Source organism: Mytilus californianus, unplaced genomic scaffold, assembly GCF_021869535.1.
Source record: "Mytilus californianus isolate M0D057914Y unplaced genomic scaffold, xbMytCali1.0.p SCAF_6, whole genome shotgun sequence".
Classification (NCBI taxonomy): domain Eukaryota; kingdom Metazoa; phylum Mollusca; class Bivalvia; order Mytilida; family Mytilidae; genus Mytilus; species Mytilus californianus.
In genome coordinates, this window is record NW_026262712.1 from 75,036,615 (window position 1) to 75,063,401 (window position 26,787).

General features: G+C 31.8%; 1 protein-coding gene across 2 annotated transcripts in view; it reads left to right on the plus strand.

Moving 5' to 3' along the window:
• The first annotated feature begins 1,273 nt into the window (after nucleotides 1–1,273).
• LOC127704949 (glutamate receptor U1-like) overlaps nucleotides 1,274–26,787 on the plus strand; it is a 60,282-nt gene continuing 34,768 nt past the window's right edge. For both annotated transcript variants that reach the window (XM_052209190.1, XM_052209191.1), the window contains exon 1: nucleotides 1,274–1,534. In XM_052209190.1, the coding sequence (XP_052065150.1) occupies nucleotides 1,348–1,534 (187 nt within the window). In that variant the 5' untranslated portion in view covers nucleotides 1,274–1,347. The remainder of the gene's footprint in view (nucleotides 1,535–26,787) is intronic.

Sequence of the window (26,787 nt, forward strand, 5' to 3'; positions counted from 1 at the left end):
TTGAACCAAAACTGGCTGCTAAAAGCGAATTATTACTTCAATTTTTTACTTTCATGAATGGTTGAACAAGAAAAATATCATATTTGTTTATGTCTCGTAGCTAATGCCCCTTTAAAGACTTCTGAAATAATAATTACAATTTGTTTTTAATGTTGTTGACTTTTAAACAGTGCATGACTATCTATAAAGTTTACGACCTCTGACTGTTAAATATCGATAATTATGCTGATACTATATACAAAAAATCTTTAAGGAATAAATTAAAGCATTTCTTAAGAAAAAATATTCAAGAGGTAAAGGAATAAATACATAGACCGTTCAGGTTTCTGTGTTTTATTCATAATTACAAAAATCACAATTTGAATTTAATGGAGATCAACTTCGTCAATGATATTTCATTTGTATTAGGGTGAACTAATTGCTAATGCTAATGACAATTACATGTTTGTTGTGACAATAAAGTGTTCATCGTCCTGCCTAAGAACATCAATAAAACCTTGTTTGTTTATGCTGTGCATGTACTGATTTTGTGTCACGGATGCATGTCAACGTATATTTGTTCCACCTAACAGAAGTTCCCCTGGAAACTTTGTTATAAACAATGTCATAATATTTGTTCCTGTTGGAATAAATATTCTATACCCTTTATTCCGTAAAGAACAAATACTGTAATATTTGTTCCAATGGAAACAATATAACAGAATATTTCTTCCACTTGGAACTTATATTATCCTTTGTTTTTCATTATACACGTATGTTAAATTGTGAAATACATATTTACTGAAGGGACCTAATTGGTAACTGTTTTATCTTTCGATAAAAGATTCTGACAACAGTTTTCATAGTTCATATATCAAAGTGTGATACAATTTTTTGAATATAAAGTCAGCCAGCATTTGTTATATTCAGATTTTTGTAATGCATTTCTGGAGTCTTATAACACCCAAAGGGATTAATCGATCACTGTTTTATTGCAAATTTCTTCAAAATGTCATCTAAATAGAATTGAAAATAATATTAATAAGTCTAATTTGAAAATAGATATTAATTGACATTTTGCAGGCTAAATTACCTTTCAGATATAATTATATTAATTGGTGTTGTGTTAACATATAATCAGATGAAGGAACTCTGTCAAATGATACTTTATTGATTCATTCTAATTCAGATAATAAATTATTTAAACGTTCTACTACTGCATTGTTTTAAACATATAATTTGAAAACGGATGTTTTTCCATGTTTTGAAACAATTACCTTTTTTACATTGATTACATAGTACTCAAACGAACTAGTAATTGTTGTTGTTTTAATTTCTCTCAGAAACCTTTGCTTCAGGGAGATTTAAATGATGCGAAATATCATGGTGGCTTCAAATCAAACAATATCAATGACCAATTGTCTTACAGTAACAGAGAAAATAAGAAGTAGAGAACCAATTTTATATGAAACAGAAATATCAGTGTTAATGCTGATCTCTGTGGTTATTAATTTAAAGTGGACTTCTGTATGTATCATCTTCGACAAAGAAACAGGTATGTTTTTTAATAATGAATTTCTTTTTATTTGTATATGAATATATTGGTAAGTTTTATACATTTTATGCATGATATCATAAATAGACAAAAGATTTACAATAGTTTAATAGACAACCATCAATTAATCAATTTAAGAAGGTAATATTAAATAAACAAAGCTAAACATAGTTTGATACATAGCAGAATATGATTGCAAGAAAAAGGCTGTTTGAAGAAATAGTACATATGTTTAATTTATACAACATATGGTCTGTTGTTTATCTTTTTTATTACCAAATAAAGTTTTTATATATTTATGAAATCGTGCAAAATTGTAAAGTTTCGTAAATTATGAACACTATTGGTTTGCTTACATGAATTGCGAAATGTGTGAATAAAAGAGACTTTTAATTGACGCTTCTTATAAGCTAGTCTAGAGTGAATGATGATTAATTGATTGATTGTTGGTTGCTTAACGTCCAGTGGCAAATATTTCATTCATATTCAGGACGAGAACAAATTAACAATAAATACAATAGGTAGGTTCTGTAATAGAGGCGTCCGGGATTAAGGTCGGAGAAATTTAGACTACCACGGGAAATGAGGGTCTATTGGATAGGGAAAGAAATTTAGCCTTGCAACAGGTCACCTACGGACCCCCCAAAGAGTTGTTTCAAAGGTTCTTAAAGTGCAAAGAGCGTGGCTCTCTCTTTACACGAGGCATCGGATTTAACGTCCCAATTCTGACCGGACGTGGCTGCAAATTTGTACGTCCCACACATCCAAACGGACGCCCCACTTTGGCGAGGGTTTTACCGCCGGTCGGAAGAAGACCAATGGTGACCATACTTCTATTCCCCATTCACCCTTTGGGGGGAGGGAATGATGAGACAAACATAAATGTTCTAAATAACCATTCGTAATAAAATAAAAGAAAGAAAAAGTATAGAAACAACAGGGCTTTGAAAACACATAGTTAAAGTTATTTCAAAAACTGCCAGAAAAAAATCTATCGTTAATCCTAACAAAAGGGGGTAAAATAGTTGTCATTTTTATATCTTTAAAATGACAAACTTTTATGGAAGTTGACTTCCTGAAATTAATAAAATCTTAATAAACCTTAACTTGCAAGCATACGAAAACATATCATATGAACACGATTCAGATTTTTTCTACAAAACCTTTTACAGTATGTTTAACAGTATGTTTTGTGAGTAATTAAAAATGGTATCGTCTAAATAATAACAGCAGTTAAGTTTATAGGGAACACCATTTAGAAACGATTACCGTTGCGATAAAATAAGATGTCGACAAATATCACACAACAGATTAGTTTCCTTCCCCAAAGCTACAAAATCCCTTTCAATAATAAAAAAATCAAATTTCAATGTTCAATGGACAATCTGTCATTATTTAAGGATCATATGTTTTGCTATACTCTTGACGTCGATGGTTATCTGTAGCAAAATCCCTAGCATAGATGTCATAACACGTAGAGATTGCCATATATGTCATTACGGGTTAAAACCCGACCGTCATCTTCTCAAGGCGTGACAGAAGAAGAGGAAGTTACCATTATTAAAAGTGATATGACTTAACACTAAATTTTTAAAATATTACTTCACTCTCCAAACTTTGAAACAGGATTATTAACTTCTTTATTCTAACTGAAACAACGATAGAACTATCTTTTCCTATTACCAACAATTATGTTCTTTTTGATATTCACTGACACTAGGTCAAAGGACCGATAAAATTCTTCAAACCCAAACTACAACAGAAATCTCATTTCAAATCTGTTGATAATTTTTGAGTTTAAAAAAAAACTAAGCTTTCAACACCCTTAGGTAAAGTTAACCTCAAATGGATTTGGCTAATTTTGTAGGTCCTTTTTTTGTCATACAGATCTCTAACTGTTTATGTTCCTATACAGCCTTGGTTTTTAATATATTTGGCTTTGGGCGTTCCTGATGAAGTTTAATCCTCGGACGCATGTAATTTATAACCTGTTGTTTTCATTTTTTTCAAATTCGCAATCATTTCAACTTTGTAAAAACAGCAGTTTTATATAGGAGAATTCTCACTGCAGAACAAACTTCTTCTGCACATAGAATGTCGCAAAACTAGATAAAATAATCCCTCAAGACAGATAAAAAAAATATTACACCTTTCCCAAGGCAAAAAATCGAAAATTGAACTTCAACTCTACATACAATATATTAAAAGATACAACCTATTAATGACAACACTTGTAAAGTCACTCACAACTTAAATAGGCAAAGCATTGTCTCCGGCATTAAAAAAAGTATTGCAAACAACCAATCAAACGTAAAAGTACTGTTCGACCTCTGTAATCAAAGATATTTGCTATCTCTCTTATGCTTTATAAAAATCAACTCCATCATTCTTACAATCAAATCTCCACATAAGCAAAAACTACTACAACTTGCTTCAACATGGGTCAATACTGAAATTTAAAAACCATTAATTAAAAGATAAGCTTTATGCTGATTATCAAAGACCAAATCTATGGCCACACTGTACATTTAGCTAAAAAACTTGTCATCTATGACCATTACAGTTTTCTTTTACATGCACAGGGTATGGTTTTCCCCTGCCCGTGATATCCCTGGTATAAAGTCCTCATACGACAAATGTTTCTTCTGTGTGTAAATCAAATAATACAAAAGACAAACAACATGACCAATATGAATGCAGAGTGTCTCTGGTTTATTTATGGTCAATAAAGTGTATAAGATTGAAATGTTATGTCATTAAAGGTGTACATTTTGTACTTGTCGAGTTTCTCATATTCAAATTATATTTTTATACTTGTGTATTCTAAATGGTCAACAAAGTTTTTTGGCAGTTGATAAAATTATAATTTTGATTTATGTCAGTTAGCAGAAGCAACGGGTTATTTATAATTGTAAACATGTAATAGTTGCGTTATCAACAAGATTGTTCAATTTAATAAAATATAAATGCTCCGCTAGTTATTACCACTACTGTAATATACATAGAAGCTAGACATTAATCGAGGTGTATGTCCTTGTAATTGATGCACCAACACTTTGTTTTTATACTTTTTTGTAATTGATATCATGTTACAAAATGCATATATGCGTATAAGTACATCATGTAGTTTTTTTTTTTATTCTAATGATGTAATCATAACTTTTATTCGTGTTGTTTATCTATTTTTCTGTGTGTTGCTGTTTTGTTTGAGAGGTAGGGAAAAAAGTTTATAACTATAACGCCGCGTTACCCTTCTAATACTAGCAAATTACAGTATATATATATTCGAATGAAATTCGTTATCAGCATGACTAAGTATTACCTAAAGGGTTCGTTGAATCATTTGAAGTTATTAGAAGATTGTCAATCAGGTTATGCAGCAGCAGTTTGTAATTGTGAAATGTCTGACTCGAAGAAAGTTTTCGATTCTGATCATGCATCTCTGGCTGGTCTTAATGTGCATACGTTGCCTCATGTTAAATCCACACATCATACTAGTAATGACGACTTAGTGGATACTTTTTTACTGTTAAAAGCTAGATTGATTGATTGGAAGATTGCTACTCTTCAAAAAAGACTTGGCATTGATAATGAAATCTTTGCAGACGAACTTAAGCAAGACGTTTCAGTCAAACTTAAAGTAGGAGGAAACCAAATACAGTTAAATTTCAAATTTTATATCATGGCTGACCTTGTTAACCTTTGTGATAAAGATATATTATGTGTTAAATTGGTATATGGTGCTATACTCAAAATCAAGAAGCACAATAAGCTTATCCTCATTGCAGACAAATGTCATCTACTGTAGGCTAGAAAACCGTCCTTGAATATGAGTGACGACCTTGCTTCAGATTCTGAAGAGGAGACACCTATCCGTTCTGGTAAAAATTCTCACCCATATAAAACCCCTTTAGCTACTGTGTCTGCTCCTTCAGCTTCAGTTTCAACTAAGCAACATCGTGAACGACAAAACAATTATCAACAGTCGCCCTTTAGGACCAGCAGACGGAGGGAACCCACAGCTCATGACATCTGTTACAACTGCAACCATCTTGGCCACTGGCGAAGTCAGTGCCCCCTTTTCAGCGCAAAACCAGTTGTCCCAGGGACATCAGAAAAGAGTTAATGATATGTATTTTTATACTCTAGATGAAACTAATCTTTACGGAAAGTTTGAACTGTTTCTGTCACATGTAAAATAAAATATTTTGATGATATTTAGATATTTCATCTGTTGCAAAAGGTGTAAAATAGAGCTTACGCAAACACATACAATTCTGGGATCATGAGGGTGCAAATGATTTTGTTATTCAATCTATCAAATATGGTTACGTTATTTCTAAAAACTCCTACAACTATGTCTTTAAAAATAAAACAAATCTGCAAATTTACTTTCAAAATTTGTAGATAAAGCTATTTCAGAATTACTGAATTTTGGATATGTTATTGAAACTCCATTTCAGCCGTTCGTTGTCAATTCAGTAAGTATTTCTATACAAAGTTTGGTTATTTCAATGTGTCCAGTCATGGGTAACATGACATGTGAATTGACCCGGTGTTTACATCAAGCAAATGAAAACAGAGTAAAGTGTGATTTGAAGACAACTTTAGAATGTCCCGATTGTGTATTTAACGAACTTAGATTTGGCTGAATAACGTATAGAGGCTAAACAGAAAATATTTTGCGCATTATTCTTTTCCTAACGTGCTTGAATATTCTGATGCTAGTAACGTAGCTGCTGGAGCTTATTTGATAGATATCGACTCTATTATTTTTCATCAGATGTGGACTTTACAAAAGTCGTTAAAGAGTTATACGTAGAGAGAACTTCAAGCTATTTTTGACGTTGATGTCTTTTAAGAGCAGTTTGAGATATGAATATGACAAATGACATACAGGTATTAATAACTGCGTTACCACTGATCAGAAAAGAACTACATAAGTACATTAACAAGAGATAGCTATTGATATTTTTAAGTTGTGTTCTGAATTGAATATTTTTTTAGATAAGTTTGGATCCCGAGATCAAAGAATACAAAAGCTGATTATATTTCTAAAAAGATTGATGCTGAAGATTGGGGAACAAATAAAAAAATGTTCATTTAATTTGAAGATGACATGCGGGATCAGGTTTGGGAGTAATTTGAACACAACATTACCAAGATTAGATTTCAAATTATTAAATTCAGGCGTTATAGCAGTTGATCTAAATCTAATTTGATATTTGATTCACATCAAACCATAATGTCAACGATGAAATATTGTGATATTTCTTAACTAAGAAATAAATTAGTTAATGTGTTATGGAAAATATATAACATGATAACGTTATTCTTGACTACAATCCTCTTTGCATGCATGGATATTTAAATGCACAAGCATATGGAATGGATTCTAATTTTTTTCGCCTCTCTTTTACAAGTTAAAAATCTTAGAAACAAGAGGACGGAAAATTATCTGATATTTTGTTTTCATTTTAATGAGATGACTGCTTTTTCTATTTTGTAAAACAAAGAAAGTAACATTTTTCTATGCGATTATAATATAGGCCTATTCGGACCAAGCGGTTGATATGGTACTATCTTTCAATATATCTTTTCCAAATGGTAAATTCCATATAATTTCAAAATGTTGTTCTTTATCGCATCCAAAACTGTATCGTTAACGTAAAAAACAGAAGAAAAAAAAAGTATAAATCCATTACTCTCTCAGAAATAGCGCTTACCCATTTCTAAAAAACTCATCATAGATTCACGGATTTACAGTTAGACAAAACTATATTTGATGATTTTATGCCTGCAAAAAAAAATTTTTTTTCGATTATAGCCCTCTTCGACCCCAGCAAAAATTCGCCACTCGGAACCAAATTGTGAACTACAATTTATGTGTAAATGCTGAACGGTTCTGAAAACCACTTACAAATGAAGTAAAGCAACTTATGTTCAAAATGCATGAAACACTTGCACTTGACATTAGGTAAACGCTAAATAACAATATCTGTCAAATTCAGCAATCAACCTGAATATTGATTGCTGATGAAAACTTTTTTGCTTTCAAAATAATTTATCATTTTCAAGCGAAGAATTTATAATAAATTCATGTAGTCATCGCGTCACGCACGAAAGAATCTTCCGAATCTGAAATATTCATGACTTGAAAATTTTTGTTCCTCCGATTTCTTTTTGTGAAAACAGTCGCGTAGTTTGATTGTCTTTTTGCATTTGTTTTAACGTAGCAAAACCCGTAGAAATGACATATTTGTCATATAGTGATTTGGGGGCTGGTTTCGAATGTATCGTAAGATTTGTTTTAAGACCTGTCTTATGACAGATTTAAGGACTATCATAGGACCATCATTCGTTACGTTAAGACTGCAAATCAAAGCTGTCTGAAGTTATAATCACGATGGTCTTAGGACAATCCTAGATTATACGTTACTTCAATTGAAGAGTATTCTTTCGTCTTCTACATCACACTACGGTTATTATATTAAGCATTCTAGTTATAATGTATATGATGATTCAAATGATTATAAAATTATTGTAAAATGTACGAGAAAGAAATAGACAAAAGTTGTTTACCGTCAATTTTTTGTCTGGTTGGATATTTGTAAGTTTATGTAATATAATATTATAATATTTGAAGTCTTTTGTTGTAGTTAAATACGATTTTGGAATCTTTTTTTAAATATCGAGACTCAATAATACACGTCGTGCATATGCCTACATACAGCATTTTAATTCTTCCAAGTTCTCCTTTCATGATGCTAACAACTGTTTATTGCATATACACGTACTTTACATTACATTTGAACCGTTAGATGAAATCTCAGAAGACGTGTATGCATTACACGGTTATTTCATGGCAATACATTTAACAAACAGTTTCCGTTGACAATTTTAAATTTGTTATTTTCAATACAATGAATAGTCTAATAACACCTTTAAAGGTTGAAAAGGCTAAAGTATCACAATAAATGTGTTATCAATATAATTTTAAAGGACAAACATTTTGCCAACCTGAGACCATCTTCAGACACGTATTTTGATGTTCTAACTTTACGATTAATCTTATGATTTATCTTCAATTAGGACACTTTCAAAAACTTCACATAGGACTAATATATGTCCAAAGACTATTTTAAGACATGTCTTAGTCCTAAGATACTTTCGAAAAGCAAGGCCATTGTTATTAAATGTCTTTTCTTTGACAATTATTTACACAACCAGTTATTTCGGTATATTCCCTAATTACGATCAATGACGTGGTTCCTACAAATTAGATTGAACCCATGCTTCGATATGAGATGTTGAGTTAATTAACATATACTTACTTTACGTGTGTTGGAATTCCTATCGATATAATACTTCGATGGGACTATGTATTATGTAAATAATATTTAGATCTTATAGATTGAGAGGAATTATATCTTTGTCCTATACTAGAGTTGAGAAAATTATTCTATCAACTCTGGAATTTAGCTTAGAGAAGGATGAATAGGGATTACATATAGTCTGAGATCAGGTGGAGCTACTGCAGCTGCAACAGTTGGCATTCATGATAAATTATTTAAGAAGCAAGGTTGATGTGCTTCAGATAAAGCTAAAGACTGCGTTGTGAGAGAAAGTATTTGAGAAAAATTGACAGTTTATAAAAGTTTCGGAGTTAAATTTTCAAATTTATTAATTTTGTTTTGATCAAGTTGGCTTTCGTTGTCTTACAAAAGGCTGCTACAATTGTTGGCACAATTATCCTAATAATGTGTTGTTTTATTTATTTGATAATTTATATTTGTTTGTTTTTTGCGAATTAAAATATAAATATCTTTATTACAGTTATTGGTCACATGATGTAGTAACGGTCAAATGAATGTTTTCTATATACATGTGTTTGTGTTGATACTAATCACGTGTGTTTTTGTAAATGTTAGTTATGATTGGATGACATATACACACAATGCGGCTTTTACGATTATATGCGGCTCATGAAATGCGTGATAAGAATGATTAAGTATTACTTTAACATCCAGTCTACCATAAAACCATGCAAAACAGTCCACAAGGGGGGTCATCAGATTTAATTGAAACTTTGTGTGCTTAAACAACATTATGAAAGAAGTCCATAAAACAAATATTTCAGCTGGTTCCCATGCCTTTCAGTTAGGAGATGCTGTAATGTGCCGGGAACCAGTTTCCCCAGTCTATGAAAATGACCAATTTCAACACCCTGAAACTTATGAATGCAGAAAACAACGAGATAAAGAACGACGATTTATTGAATAATAAAAATAATTAATTCATCAGTACTTGAATTTACGAGAAACAGTTTGTGGATTATTCCCAGGGAGATAATCCAGTAAAAAATAAAATTTTCAGAAAATCATAAGAAGTACGTATTCTTAAAATTATCTAGCCTTTGGTCCATTAAAAATATAAAGATAACTCCCTATGTTTTATCAATTGGAATACTTAATTATGCATTCAAGCTAGTAACCTTGCTGTGGTCTCATTGTAGTACATTCTAAAATTCTAATCTAAAAATGCCTAAATTTACATTTTCTCTCAATAATCAATGAATTTAAGTAAGGTAATCTGTAGATAATTTTGGAAAAGTAAGTGTTTCTTTTTCAAAAGCACTATAAAATTTAACAAAATAAGTCAAAGTAACGATTACCATAGTTTAGTCACAATTTATGATGCCATATATATTGAATTTCTATGATACAAAGGGAGATAATCCAGTAAAAACGCATTTTTAAAAATCTTAAAATCACATTTTTGTAAACTTACCAGCTCTCTGTCCATGAAAATATAAACATATCTCTATTTGGTTATTTTAAGTGACAGAGTTAAGAAGGCATTTTAGCATAAACGATTGGTTGACTCTTGTTTTAGTACTTTTTAGAATTTTCCTTTAATAGTGTCCAAAGGAGAAGGTCCGGTAAGGGCTAATTTTGGCCTAAAATTTGAAGTACATCTGATGAAAGATTTTTGTCATTTTTTATACAATTAAGTGTCTTCTTTAGTCGATTCAATTAGATTATGTTAAAGATTTTAACTGAATTGGTCATCAAAGAGGCTCAAATCCAAGCTTAAATATGAAAAATCTTTCAAAAATGTCATAAAACGTCACTTTTCAGATTGTTTTTGTCCAAAATGGAAGTGGCCACATTCGTGTTCAGTCTCAACATTTATATATGTTATGTATTATCAATAAATACAACATATATTTAAATATTAAGACTGAACACAATTGCGGCCACTTCCAATTTAAACAAAAAGCGTCTTAAAATAAGCACAAATGACAATATTGTGAAGATTTCAGTACTTTTGCATGAGATAATGATGCTAGTACCTGATGCATGTCCATTGTACTGTCAAAAAAGCCCATATTTCTGTAACAAAAGTATTCTACTTTCCAATAAATAGCTAAACGTTTACATTTTCAACAACTTTGAAAAACGTTGTATTTTGGGGCCAAAAAGGGGTCTTACCGGACCTACTCCTTTACAATTTCTCTTACAGAATCAATGAATTTTTAATATCAATCTGTAGATAATTTTGAAAATATATAAATCTTACTTTTTTAAAACCTACGGAAGCGTATTACGGCCATCCTTTTTTATTTATTTTTTTTCAAATTGTCGACTATAATCTTGGAATTATCAACTTTAATCTTGGAATTTCCAGCTTTAATCTTGGAATTATCAACTTTAATCTTGGAATTATCAACTTTAATCTTGGAATTATCAACATTAAACTTGGAAATTCCAACTTTAATGTTGATAATTCCAAGATTAAAGTCGATAAATCCAAGATTAAAGTTGGAAATTCCAAGATTAAAGTTGAATTTGTTTGGTAGTGGTGTGCTATGTTTGTCTAAAACAATATAACTATTTTTATATAATATTAACAAATATTTGGTACCTTTGTTTATTCTAAAAATTGCGACCCGCCATGACATTTCCAGGCTTATGGAGGTAGAACGTCATTGTTAGAAAAATTATAAACATGATAAATATCGAGATTCAATAGAATAAGTATTTGTGAAAAAGAGATAAACACTTTACCTTGGCTTCTTTTTTGCGGAAGCTGAACTATACATCATATATAAAGTTTGAAGAATTTTAACGTTATTGTTTGAAGTGAAAAATATTTGAATCAACATATTAAATTGATACAAAAAAAAAATTCTCTGCTCTATAGATTTTCTTTTATAAATGGAGTCTGAAATTTATCCATAATAACTGCACCGTATCAAATGCATATAAGAGAACACCTACTTATAAAGTGTTACGCGTCGCATACTATGTATAGAGACATGCATAATAAATCTAAATTAAAAGACAAATTTAAAGAAAGGAATTCTTAAAGCTTACTTTGACAAATTTTAAACTAACTTCATTTCAACAAGTTTAAATTACATGTTCTATAATAGAGCCAAGAATTGTTTGTATTGTAGTAAATTTAATTCTTTGTTTTTTTATTTAAATACGCTATTGAACATTACTGAGCGCCAAAAAATACAATGATTTTGTATTTTATAAATTAGTGCCTTCAATAAATAAAAGTCGTCATAGAACAGTCTCATTTTCACACCGGTATTCGAAATGACTCGTTTCATTGCTATTACAACAAATATGTCATAATAACATGACAGAGAGTTTTGTTTCGAATATTCTAGATAAATAAACAAAAAGCAAATTTAGATAATGCACCTTCTTTAGCCTATAAGTGGCTAGTCACATATAGTTAACCACGTTTTTCTCACAATGATGTTCTACCTCCATAAGTCTAGATATGTCATGGCTAGTCACATATATGTAATAAAATATGTACAAAGAATGACATTTACTTGTGTACAATATATTAATGTAAGTATAAAGTCCCTGATTGATTTAAATACCACAATTGGCCATTAATATAAGATTTCCATAACATATTTATATAAGATATGTAGAACATACCCCAAATCAATATAAAATTATGAAAGAACTATGCATATAGATATAGAATGTCATTAAAAAGTAGCGTCATAAATATAAAATCTCGCAAAATTATGGCCAATATTTTTGGCATATCCACGTATACCCATTATTGGGAAGTTACAGCCCCTCTTTTCCATGTATATTAGGCTACGTGAAACTATACAAGACTTTAGATGCACGTCTATTTTTCTGTAACATTTTACAAAAAATGTAGCAGAGAAAATAATTATAATTAGATTAAGTATACGGAGAAACACAATAAACTATGGACTAGAAGTAATATATTAGTCATTTTTAAGATTAAATTAAAATTGATAATTCCAAGATTAAAGTTGAAATTTCAAAGTTTAATGTTGATAATTCCAAGATTTAAGTTGGAAATTCCAAGATTAAAGTTGATAAATCCAAGATTTAAGTTGGTAATTCCAAGATTACAGTTGATAATTCCAAGATTTATGCTGATAGTTCCAAGATTAAAGATGATAATTCCAAGATTAAAGTTGATAATCCCAAGATAAAAGATTAAAGTTGATAATTCCAAGATTAATGTCGACAATTTGAAAAAAAAAATAAGTAAAAAGGATGGCCCTAATACGCTTCCGTAAAAAAACATTATTATACTTAACAATGTAAGTTAAACTAACAATGAAGATAATACAATTACAATAAATGAAGCCATACATATTGATTTTCTATTGTACAAAAGGAGATAATTCAGTAAAAAATGCATTTTCTAAAATCTTTAAAAAGTTTCTATTTTTTCTTCATATTTAGCATTCTGCTCTTGATAAGTTATAAGTGTTTCGATATTTCTTTTCTTTTCATAAAATGAAATATAAAACAAAGCATACCAAGGTGTAATAAGTCAAAGTTTAGACCAAAAAACTGATTTTAATTTTTTTCTATGATTCTGTTGAGAAATGTCAAAATTTGCAATTTCTGAAAAAAATAAAAAAATCAATCTGTATATCCATGTTGTTTTAACGTGTTTTTTTTTAAAGAGCAATAATCTAACAAGGTGTAGATAGCTAACAAATTACAGTCACCATAACATTGATTTTTATATAACCAAGGGGATATTACAAAAAAATCTAACTATAAAAACAGGCCTCTAAAATAATTTGTGTTGTCATATTTTTACTAGAGTTAACTCGTCAAAATTAAACTCATCTCATGTATTTAACTGCTTCTTTCTACGAAATAATTGTAAATCTAGTTTTTCTTGCTTTATAAAGTTTCTATCTTTAAATTGTAGTTTTTAAGATACTTGGCAAAAATGCAAAAAATTGTAAAAAATCTTCATTAATTAAATATTTATTTTCATTTTACGTATTTTACTGATAAATGAATACAGATTTTTTTACAGTTAACAAGTAGTTACAGTCTGGGGTTAAAATTTGGTACACATCAATTACTTTGGCAAACCTTCATACAATTTTATAAATCTTTGGCAGAAGTCTTTTTATGATTCAGAGATAATGTCTGGAGCAAACTTTTGAAAATATATTTTTTTTCAATTCAGTAATTTTCTGAAAGATGGACTTTACATTTACAGACAATCTGGGATTGAATTATTTTGACATGACAAATTTGTAAACCTTCATGGATTGTTATTAAACTTGGACAGACGTTAATCTGTAAGATCAAGAAATAGCATCTAAAAAAATAATTTTTTTCAATTTAGTATTTACTGATAAAGGACTCACTTTTTTGGTCAACATTTTACTTAAACACTGACAGCTGCAATCAAGGGCGAGACACAAGAATCCGAATCACCCCTTACAAATTTTGTATTGTAAAATATCTATCTATTGCAGTTGTCTCATAAGCAATCAGTCCACACATCTTCATTTTCATATTGACATGGCAAGAAAGAATATGTTTGGTTTTAGGGTGACATATGAATTTAAATATTGACCTTGACTTTTTTTTTACCTTGAAGATCAAAGATCAAGTCATCATCCATGGTACGTGACACATGATATTGCGGTGCTGCACTTGTGTGTCAAGTATGGAAAGACTTTGTCAAGGGAGAGGAAAAGGTGTGCTCCAGATAAGAAAATGTAAAAAAAATCAAGTATTTTGACCTTAAGGTCAAATGTCAAGGTCATTTGACGGTTTTAATTTTTATGAGATACACTGTCTTGTAATACACCTTCATGCCAAAAATATCATAAGCCAGTGTCAAAAGATAAATAAGTTTTCATGATTAAATACACGGATTATTGTGAAAATTATGTGAAAATTACTCATTTTTATTCCGTTGCCATGGTAACGGTGTAGGAGACCCCAGCTCAAAATTCATAAAACTTGTAGCAGACGATAAACCTTTATCGAAATATTTAAAACATTAAAAAATACACTGTACTTTACAAGATTTCCCGTCTTTTTTGTTGACCTTTTTAGGAAGTATCTAAAAAATATCCAAAATGCCCTTTTAGACCGGTCAGCCCCAAAATATAGCTATACTCAAGCAAAAACATTTTGTCAAGTTACGAAGGACGAATGATGTTTGTTATAAAACTCAACTCAAATATCAGCTATACATAACCATATCTAGCATATTCAGAGTAAGTAACAAAATTGTGACATTTTTGTGGAAATTTTGGGAATTTTTAGCCTTTTCCAATAGATGGCGCTGCAAAATCTATAATAAGCCTTAAATCAAATTTTAAAGCTAGAATTTTTTATCTCTTGACTATCATAACATATGTGCAAAATTTCATTACATTTGGTTGACAGGTCATGTGGACCCACTTATAAGCCTTTTGCATTGTTCTATCAAAGACTGGGTGTTAAAAGTTCGTCTAAGTATTTGAAGTTATTCGAAGTTCGCCAAGCAGTTTATGTAGCAGCAGTTCGTAATTATGGTAACCAACCAACACTACCTTTTTGATTCGATTATTGTTTATGTAGGTATATATTTATATTGACTTAAAGTTTTATGTAACTTCCTCTTCTGTAGATAGATTTTGATTGTGTTTATGCTTTATATAAAATTGAAAATGGAAATGGGGAATATGTCAAAGAGACAACAACCCGACCAAAGAGCAGACAACAGCCGAAGACCACCAATGGGTCTTCAATGCAGCGAGAAAATCCCGCACCCGGAGGTGGTCCTCAGCTGGCCAATAAATAAAATTGTGTGCTAGTTCAGTGAAAATGGACGTCACACTAAACTCCAAAATATATAAATGAACTAAAATTAAAAGACATACAAGAATAACAAAGGCCAGAGGCTCCTGACTCTGGACAGGCGCAAAAATGCGGCGGGGTTAAACATGTTTTTTGAGATCTCAACCCTCCCCCTATACCTCTAGTCAATGTAGAAAAAAGAAACACATAGCAATACGCACAGTAAAACTCAATTTAAAAGAAATCCGAGTCCGATGTCAGAATAGGTAACAAAAGAAACTAAGCAAAATGACAATGATACATAAATGAACAAAGGACTACTAGCAGTTACTGACATGCCAGCTCCAAACCTCAATCAAACTGATTGAGATATTATATGTCTTCATCATATGAAAATCAAATACAGTCCCTCCCGTTAGGGTTTTAGTATCATACCATCATAAAATATATGAGAAGAACATAACCCGTATCATGCCAACAACTGGTTTTAGAATAAATGTGTTTATTTCGGATGCAAAGACCCTGTGAGTTAATCAATATTGATACCAACATATGCAATCCTTAATGACTTGACAACAGTATCGTAACTATATCCTTTCCGAATAAGTCTGTTTAAAGGTTTGGTTAGGTTTTGAGGTGAATGCCGACATTTTTGTGCTTTGTAAAGAATATAACCATAAAATATTGGATGTGAAATACCTGAACGTATAAGATGTCTGCATGTTGATTTATATTTACGAATGATGTCCTTGTACCGATAATTTTTAGTAAATGTTTTGAATAGTTTGTGATATCGAAAACCCTGGTGTAATAATTTTTCAGAAATACAGAGATTTCTTTCGTTGAAATCAAATACGGTGTTACATACACGAGCGAATCGAACACGTTGAGATATATAAACACCACAAGATGGCGACAAGGGAACGTCACCATTTAAAAATGGATAATTAACAATAGGAAATGAAAAATCATCTCTTTTATCATAAATTTTGGTATTAAGTTTCCCGTTAAAGATAAAGATATTAAGATCCAGGAAAGGGCAGTGTTCATTGTTAATATTAACTTTATTTAAAGTCAGTTCGGCAGGATAAATCTCTTTAGTGTACATACTGAAGTCGTCATTATTGAGAGCCAATATATCATCTAAATATCTGAAAGTGTTATTAAATTTTTGAATCAGATGTTGTTTTGATGGGTCTTTGCTGATTTTAGTCATAAATTGTAACTCATAACAATACAGAAACAGGTCCGCAATAAGTGGTGCACAGTTAGTCTCCATGGGAATTCCGATAACCTGACGATATACGGAATCTCCATAGCGAACAAAAATGTTATCAAGTAAAAATTCAAGGGCAGTTATAGTATCAAAGCAGGTCCAATTGACATAGTTCTTTTGTGTGTTGTTACTAAAAAATTAAAGATTAAAAAGAATTTGAACATATATATTCGCATAAATGCCAATTTAATCAGGTGTGTGAATTTTTTCTTAATAAGAATATGAGGCAACGTGGTATCAAAACTTTGAACAGGTTCGAAATCACAAAAACATGTAATTTATTAAGTACTTCCGACGAATTTTTGACACTCAAAAAGTAATTAATTCCACTATTTTCAAAGGCCTTATTTGAACAATTTATTACCAGGTTTTTGATTGTACCAAGCGTACTTGTAAGTAGAATAGATAGTTAAGTAGTGGAACAATGGCTTGAAGACGAAATAAATCTATATTTGTAAGGATTTTTATTTCATATGCCTGGATAGGTAGTGCATGTCTGTGTTTTGTGAAGTTAGATATTTAAACACTACGTGGCATAATTACAGCACAAACACACGCAAGAACATTCATAACAGAGAAACGCATAAACAAATAATATAATAGTTGACACAACATACAAACCACGGAACAACAACGAACATATTCTCCATCAACGAAAAACACCACAGGATATAAAAAACTGTAACGCGCTTACGTAACTAACATGCAATCTGGAACTTTATACAATTATTTACACAATATTGGTCCAAACAATTTACATGACAATAATGATATTGAAAGGCTAGTTTATAATTATTTTGAATACAAACGATAAGACATAACAGATTATCCAACCTAAACCATAACAGAAACAACAAAATAAATCCATTAATGTTAGATGTACAAAACACCGAGACATGCCGCACAGCAATGCAAATTCACATTCAGTATAACAGTCATTTTCGGGAATATGACAATGATGGTATTGTAGGGCAATTTTATAATTATTTGGAAAACAAACGATACGACATAACACATTATTCAACCGAAACCATATCAAAAACATCAAAAAATAAAAGCATTAATGATAGATGAACAAAATACCGAGACACGTCGTATAGCAATGTAAATTCACTCTCGGTATAACAGTCATATTTGGGATTAGGTCACGTTCGGTACTTAGCAGACAGACGACATAGATGTTAAACCACAATCTAATAAGACGTGGTAAAAATGTCATTAGTTAGTTTAGAGAAAGACACATCGTATAGATCAACCAATTCGTGATGGTGTCCAGTAAATTTACGGAGTGTCATTTTAAATCTTTTTAACCTGGGGTGCACACTTACGCTTTTCTTGTGTTGTACATGTTTTACTTATTAGATAATTTATATTCGTTTGAGCTTAGCGAATTAAAATGTAAATATAATCAACTAAATTCTGAGTTTGCTTGACCAGATTGCTCCTAAATTTGCAAGAAATAAAACAAATCAGATTAAATATCGCAAAGTCACCTAACAAATAAGCAAACCTTATTTAAGGAAAGAAGAACACAATCAAATTGATTATCTAACAATTTAACTCCACAAAAAGGGTTTAATTAAGTCTGTTTATAAATAGAATTATTAATTGCCTATTAGGCTGTTGAGTTATCTGTAAAGTAGATTTGCTTGATTGAATAGTGCATTACATTTGTCGTTTATGTCACGTAGCAAAAGATAAATTTAATATACAGGATCATTTATAGTCTTTAAAAGGTTTCTAATTGAGTACATAACAAAATTGTTCATTTTCATTTAATATTCATTTATTGCAATTTGAAAAGAACTTGCTATTATTAATGTACCTCTAACAAGCGCTGTTGAATTTTACTAATATTTCATAATTGTTGTAATTTACAACATATATTTCTTGTAATATAACCTGATGAAAAGAATAAATGAACAACAACTTTACATTAGGGATGTCAAGGAGTAATCCAGTACTCGAGTGCAAATTTCGTACTCTGATACTCGAATAACTTGATTGATTTTTGACATTTTCCTCTCGACAATATTGCCACATGAGTGTAAATGTAGAATGTTTAATATTTTCCCTTAATTTTAACATAAAAATTCATGAAAATAGGTACATTAAAACTATATTTGAAATGCCTCATTGGTCTTCCCTTATAGTAATATCCCACCTAAACAGATATGCATGATGGTTTGAATTGATGAATCGTCATTTCGTTAGCAACTACACTGACTTACCAAAATAAAAAGGAATATACATATCTGACAAATATGACAGGATACAGAGAACAATAAAATCATGCAGAGATAACTAATCATAACACATACAAGTTGCCTCTAAGTGTTCTGTATACTGGACAAATCAACGCAAAATAATATTCATTTTAATTGTGTTCTCATTACAAAACCTACAAATACGATTATTTTTGTTTGGAATTTTGTCATAGCGACCTGTATCTTATCTAATTGTAAACTTCTACTACGTAATTTGGTAAGTAGGTTGATATTAATATCATATTGCAAATAATTCTTCAAACAAAAATCTAATTTGAAACATTTATAGATAAAAAGTTTATTATAATAAAAACTAGAGTAGGACAAATCAGATTCTAACAACAGTCACGTAAATGGTGGTGTGATAAAGTCTCTGAATATCCGCAACTTTTACTTATTGGAAGACGTCTATATGCAGTGTCTGTGACATATGTTCCTTTTTTTTCTTTATTCCTGTACTCATTCAACATTAACTACGTAATATACTCTTATTTGATGTAGTAGACAACATTTTCTTCCTGAATAAGAACAGAATTAACCCTCCTTGTGATGCACCATATTCGACTGTCCATTATATGGAACGCCAAAACTGTCCTGTTATGCCCATTTTCATTATATGATGTGCATTTATCTTTATATGATGTGCACTTGTCATTATATGATGTGCAAATATCCTTATATGATGTGCAAATATCCTTATATGATGTGCAAATATACTTATATGGTGTGCAAATGTACTTATATGATGTGCAAATATACTTATATGATGTGCAAACATACTTATATGATGTGCAAAGATCCTTATATGATGTGCAAATATACTTATTTTCTCAATTCACTCTGTTCAACCGAAAATAAATCATTTATGTACTCTGGGCTTTTTATTTTCTGACGACACTCTAATACCAACCACGAAAAATATTACGTATGTCTCAAATATGTGCAATGAAATTATTTCTGTATTAAAAAAGACAAACACCATAAAGACTGTCAGGTGACCATCTTCGAGTGTACAAAGAAAGCATGTCAGATGCCGAGTTTCCTAGAAACAGACAAACGTTTATCAAGATTGTCAGCAATGTATTCATCTTTAGCGTTTTCGGTTTTCCAACGACCTTGTGCTTTAAAGAGTCTGTCCTGAAGTTCCATTATTTGCGGCTGCAGAAGCACCGGCTGATATTAAACTATGGAGGCCAAATAATTTGGCATCTAGACCAATGAAAGAAAGTGCAGCTTTAATAATTTCTCTTGCACGTGTATATGACAATTTTGCATCTGTTTTCTTAAAAAAAATTTGTTATATTTCTTAACATATACAATTGATCTGAAAATATACATATCAGAAGTCAAAACAATGTCACCTGCTTTCATGTAATCTAACAAAATTGCTACGGGACAAAATGGTGTATTTATTTTTGCTATAACAACGCTTTTCACTTTCCTGTTTTGCTGCTAGAGATGACAATTTCTAAATATTCTGGTTTGACAGGTTATTGGCCTTAATTGAACAAAGTTCACTATATCTCATGAATCCTGCGTATGAAACCGTACAAATAGATAATAATCGCAAATATCTAAGAGTCCTGGGATTACAAAATCTATTAAACAAAGTTTTTGTTATAGTAGTAGCATCTGTGGGTTCTTTCTTCTATACAGGCCTATTCGAAATCCTTTTTGAAGACTCGACTATACTACGAACTAAATCAGAATCGCAAGGATCAACTAAATTTGCTAATTTTTGTGCCCACTTTATACAGAAGAAAGCTGTTTCAACTGAACTAAAATGCTTTACTGTCTGGATGAGATGTTGTAAATAATAAAGGCTTACGTGCAGTTCACTTGCCGGTAGAATTGAATCAATTTCTGGATATTTCTGCGCCCAGGCTAAAAATCTTTAAAAACCGTAAGCATACTTGGAAACAGTAGTCTTTGCTCTCGAATCAATTACTGTGGAACGTAAATGAGACAAAACTCTTTTCAATTCTGAACTTTGTACATGGTTACTATTATTCCAAAATCCGGATGAAAAATTTCTCTGCAAACAAAACTCTTTGAAAAAATTTAAGGAAAACAGTGAATCGACTAAAATATATAAATATAATTACCTCTAATGGTCAGATATGGCCCAGTGACCAACTGTCACCCAGTGGTGAACACAAAAAGGTCCAATGACCCAAAAAGGTACATCTCAGAGGTCAAGTTACCAAGTACACTACAAAAGTAGGTCCGGTGACAAAATACATCTGTATAAACATAGTCCAATGACCAAATAATACCATGTCCAGAGACGAACGTTTTCTTCAATAAAGTTTTTAAACATTAGCATTCAGTTTTACTGCTAGAATTGAAGAATTGTACCGAAAAATTTTCCGTTTGCAAATATAGAACTCAAGTTATGCCCAGGTACAAAAATTCTTTTGTTCTCATGAAATTCTAAAACGTCTTCCACGTATTCCTTGTAACATAAATTCTCATAAAACAGTAAAGGCCAAAATGGTGCCGAAGGCCATCTAGGGACAACCAAAGTACCTTTTGTTCTGCATTTAACTAGTAAATGGTTAATTGTCCTAGATGCTATCGAAACTGGAGGTACTAACCAATTGTTTTCACAAGACCAGTTACATGTGAAAGCATCTACAGCTGATGTACTGGGTTCCAATAAATCGAACTAAATTTTTCAGTTTTTGCGTTTTCAGTGTTCGCAAATCTATCAAAACTGTGTGGGCCCCACATCGAATCAAGAAATCTAAAAAATTCAGGGGAAACACCCCAATCATCTACATCTACTATTCTACTTAATAAATCAGCTTTTTCGTTTTGCTACCGAGGGATCCAAAGTACGTGAAGAAATATTATGTAAACACAAATGTTAAAAATGTCCAACGCTAAGTTCTGTAACTCGGACACCTTACTGCCTTCCTGCACTATACTCACAGCATTTTGATTGTTTGTGTGTACTGTAACCGTACTATTTCAAAGTACTTTATTTAAAAATTTCAAGCAAATTTGTATCGCTTTAATCTCTCTCCATGTGGAGCTTCTAAATTTCACATGATTTAACCACATCTTGTGAAAAACATATGCTGAATCTGAGACAAAACCACCAGTGCATGTATCACTCGCATCCGTAAATACATGAAAATCTGAATAAATTTTAAACAATTCAGAAGGTTTTAGCGACAAAATAATTTCTTGCCAAAATCTCAACTCTTCAATAGAATCTGGGAAAGTAAAACTGACTGTTTTCAATTCTTCAAACTTAATTCTACTCAAAACATGCTCATTGACATGACGTAAATCCAATATTAACCTTTCTTTACCTTTCGAACTGACAGATACCGTTAACGGATTTATTACATGTGGTCTTACTGAAACGACCTCAGCTGACCCTGAAATAACAAGATCTTCAATTGCTGAATCTACAAATTGTTCATGCTTGAAAGCAGATTTATTATTTTGTAAAATTATATTATCTAGTTCATTTCTCAATGGAATTTTATACCCATTTTCAATTACATCAAGAATAAAATTAGACTCTCCAATATTTTGCCAAAAATTAAGAGATTTACCTTTTACATGAATAGTTTTGAAAGCCTCTTCATAATCACAATAAGAGCTAAACATGTTTAAATTATCATGTACCTGAAAAATGTCACTGTGCGGTCCATACTGTTTACACGGCACCTCCTCTGTATCCAGATTTTTTGTCCTTAGCTCGGCAATCTCTAGCCCAGTGCCCGAAGTTGGCACATGAATAGCACATGTCTCCGGCCTTAGCTTGTCTACTCGGGTCAGCTTGGCCCTGGCTGCTACGAAAGGGCTGTTGTGTAGAAACGGTAGGAATAAAGCTCCTGCCGTTATGCATACCTTGACTTAGTGCTCCTGCTGCTTCAGCGGGTCTTTTACGGCCTTGTTTTTTTCTCCGTCTTTGCCGACTTGATCTTCCTAACTGCTCGACTTTCCGCCGCTCTCATACGTTTTTCATCCTCTGAATTACTGCCGACATCATCTGAAAGATACTCTTGAACCGTGTTCCAGCCACCCGCCGACTTATCGGCTATCCGGATCAGCTTGTTACGCTTCCTAAGTGTATGAATCGACTCTTCAAGAAGCTTCGTAGCTCTAGCGGGCCTTTTACTATCAATGTACTCAACGGCTCTTTCAATACAGTCTACTATGTCAGAATTCAATTCAAATTGTATCTGGTTACCTTTGAAACGAAACGTGGTCTCAACTTTCTTCACCTTCTTAGCCAGACTCTGAGTTTTGTCGTCGGAATTTCTGTCTGGTTCAACTGACTCCTTACTGACTACTTCACTGTCAGACATATCTCTTCCTATACACAAATACGTATTACTCGTTAGATAGTCTCCGCCCTTGTCGATAACTTTTCTCGTGCACGCACGACTTTAAATACTAACGGAACTTCTTACTCTATTGTTATTACAATTAGCCCGCTTCCTATACTAAAAAATTCATACGCCTGCCGTACATAAATTTATTTATATGATTTGCAAACATACTTATATTATGTGCAAATATCCTTACATGATGTGTATTTTCCCTAATATTATGTGCACACATCTTTATATGATGTGGTTGTGTCATTATAGTATGTGCATGTAACCTTATATGATGTGGTTCGGTTTACTTCATTATATGATGTCAAAACGTACTTATATGATGGGCTTTCATCGTTGTTATGGTCAATGAACATGATTACGATTAGAACGATTACTGTCTACGTCATAACTGATTCCGATCTGCTTCACCGGAATTACTATAAACCCGGCTCAAACCTGTAGCTATCGTTTGGAAAATGGTTGAAATTTTAAAAGAGTTAAACCTTGGCACGTTAGTAGCTCGTTTTAAAGATGAAAAAAATCACATCTGATATTGTCAAAATATGAATTGCAAAGTTTAGGTTTAATAGATGGGTCTACAATAATGAACATACGGTTTACGTTATTAAATTATGGGTCCTCGAATGTATGTTGAGTTCATGGAGTTCAAATATTTGATCTTCCAGATGCCAGTTTACTGTTTCTAATCTAGCAGCTCCAGCCTCGTATCAGCTTCCGAAAGTGCAATTTATAGAAAAAATGAGACAGTGCAATTTAACAAAATTTCACATTTCAAACATTTCAGAGGAAGATTTTGATCCATTAAAAAAGGAGCTAGTTGAAGAATTTACTTGCCACGGCGAAAATATGATAAAACAACCTTTATTGCAATAGGCAGCTTTACCGGTATATGTATTCCCTCTTTGTCAATTTCCGCTTTATCTTTATTCATTTCCTATACCAATTAAATTCATTTTTAAAAATATTTCATAACAATAGCTATACATTTTTCTACTCATGCATAAGTATACCGATATGGATGATTGATTGATCAATTGGTTGATTACTTGGTGTTTAACGCCACTTTCAGCACTATCATGTTATTTCGAGTCGGTCAGTTTATATAAGTGGAGGAAGCCGTAGTGCCCGGAGAGAAGCACCGACCTTCGGTAGGAAAACTGACAATTCTAGTCAAGTCAATCAAGATTGGAGTCGAGCTTACCTGCCTACTTGTGCGGGATTCGAACTCACAACCTAAGTTTTGACAGGCTAGTGATACAGCAGTTCGACTACTTAGACCACTCGGCCCCGGTATGGATGAAAGGAGTTATGGGATTAACTTCAACTCGGTGCATTTCATTTGCGCACAGCTTTTTATTACGTTTTCGTGCATTTATTAAACAGCTTCAACTAGACAGTAACCCGCAACATAAACGGTTTCGTGGGAAGCCGCTCATAAATAGACCTCCAGACTCAAGAACTGTAAACAGGACTAAGGTACCAACTATTCATGGGAGGGGGGGGGCATGTTTTTTTTTATAAATGTTCTTGAAAATGACATAATTTGTTCCAGAAGAGAAGCAAACAAAATAGTTTGTTTCTTCATATTTATAGGCAGTTTCCTTCTATAAGAGGTTGATACATAAATTCAAAGTATGTTATTTTTTTTGTATTTTTGCCTTGCTGATCAAGTTTAGCTGGTCAAGTTTCTCTTTATATACATATATTACTTTTCTCAAGATATTAGTAAAAAAGACACAATAAAACGGCCAAAATTTGGACATTGACAAGGTAATGACTCCTGTAAGGGACGGGTCATTTGTAACTCAAAAAAGAGGGAATAGGAGGAAATAAAGGGGGCCTTTAAATTTATTTTGTAATGGAAAGTTGGTATTCATTTTTTTATATTTATAAATTTACGGCCGTATGATGGTATGGCGATGTCGTCGTCGGCCGGTGACATTTGGTTGCCAGACAATAACCTGAGTATAAGTATATGGATCTCTATCAAATTGTACCACAAGGTTCCATACTACAAAAGGAATTGATTTTTTGGGTTATTGTCTTAACTGTTTAGGAATTAGGGACCAAAAAGGGACCAAAAAAGGGACCAAAAACAAGCATTTAAATTTTTTTCTTGTTTCAGGACAATCGCTAATATATGTATCTCCATGAAATTGTAGGGAATTAAGGGGCCAAAAAAAACTCTTTTCTAATACTGTTCAAAGTCTTGAATTATTGGAGTCCTTTAATATGCTGAATCTAACCGTGTAAATATATTTTTGATTTTGGGCCCCGTTGGGAACGAAATTGAGGTCCAAAGGGTCCAAAATTAATCTTTGTTTGATTTCATCAAAAATTAAACTATTTGGGTTCTTTGATATGCCGAATCTAATCGTGTATTTAGATTTTTTTATTTTGAGCCCCGTTTGGAAAAAGGTCAACATTAAGGTTCAAAGGGTCCAAATTAAACTTTGTTTGATTTCATCAAAAATTGAATTAATGGGGTCCTTTAATATGCTGAATCTAACCGTGTAAATATATTTTTGATTTTGGGCCCCGTTGGGAACGAAATTGAGGTCCAAAGGGTCCAAAATTAATCTTTGTTTGGTTTCATCAAAAATTGAACTATTTGGGTTCTTTGATATGCCGAATTTAATCGTGTATTTAGTTTTTTTTATTTTGAGCCCCGTTTGGAAAAAGGTCCACATTAAGGTTCAAAGGGTCCAAATTAAACTTTGTTTGATTTCATCAAAAAATGAATTATTGAGGTTCTTTGATATGCCGAATCTAACCGTGTATTTAGATTTTTTATTTGGTGCCTCGTTTTCAAATTGGTTCACATTAAGATTCAAAAGGTCCAAATTAAACTTTATTTGATTTAAAAAAAAACTTGCCCCAACTGTTCAGAGTTCAACTCTCATCCTACACTTCCCCCTACAGTAAAAAAAAATTTTGACTCAATTGTTAAGTCCTAAGTCCCAAGTTTCAACATGTTCTTCCAGCAGAGTATGTTTCATCTGAAGCTAATATTAGATTAATGTGGGGTAAATATCAATGAGACCATAACCGGCATATCCAAATAAAGGTCCCTGAAGTCACAAACAACTTCCACACTTGAAGTTCTAGATCCACTACTGACGCCATATTTTAAACTTATAATAGCAATAGAAATCTAATGCGTGCTTTTGTTATTACGAACAAACGTATTGCAAAAATGTGTGTGTCTGTATGTGTGGTGGTG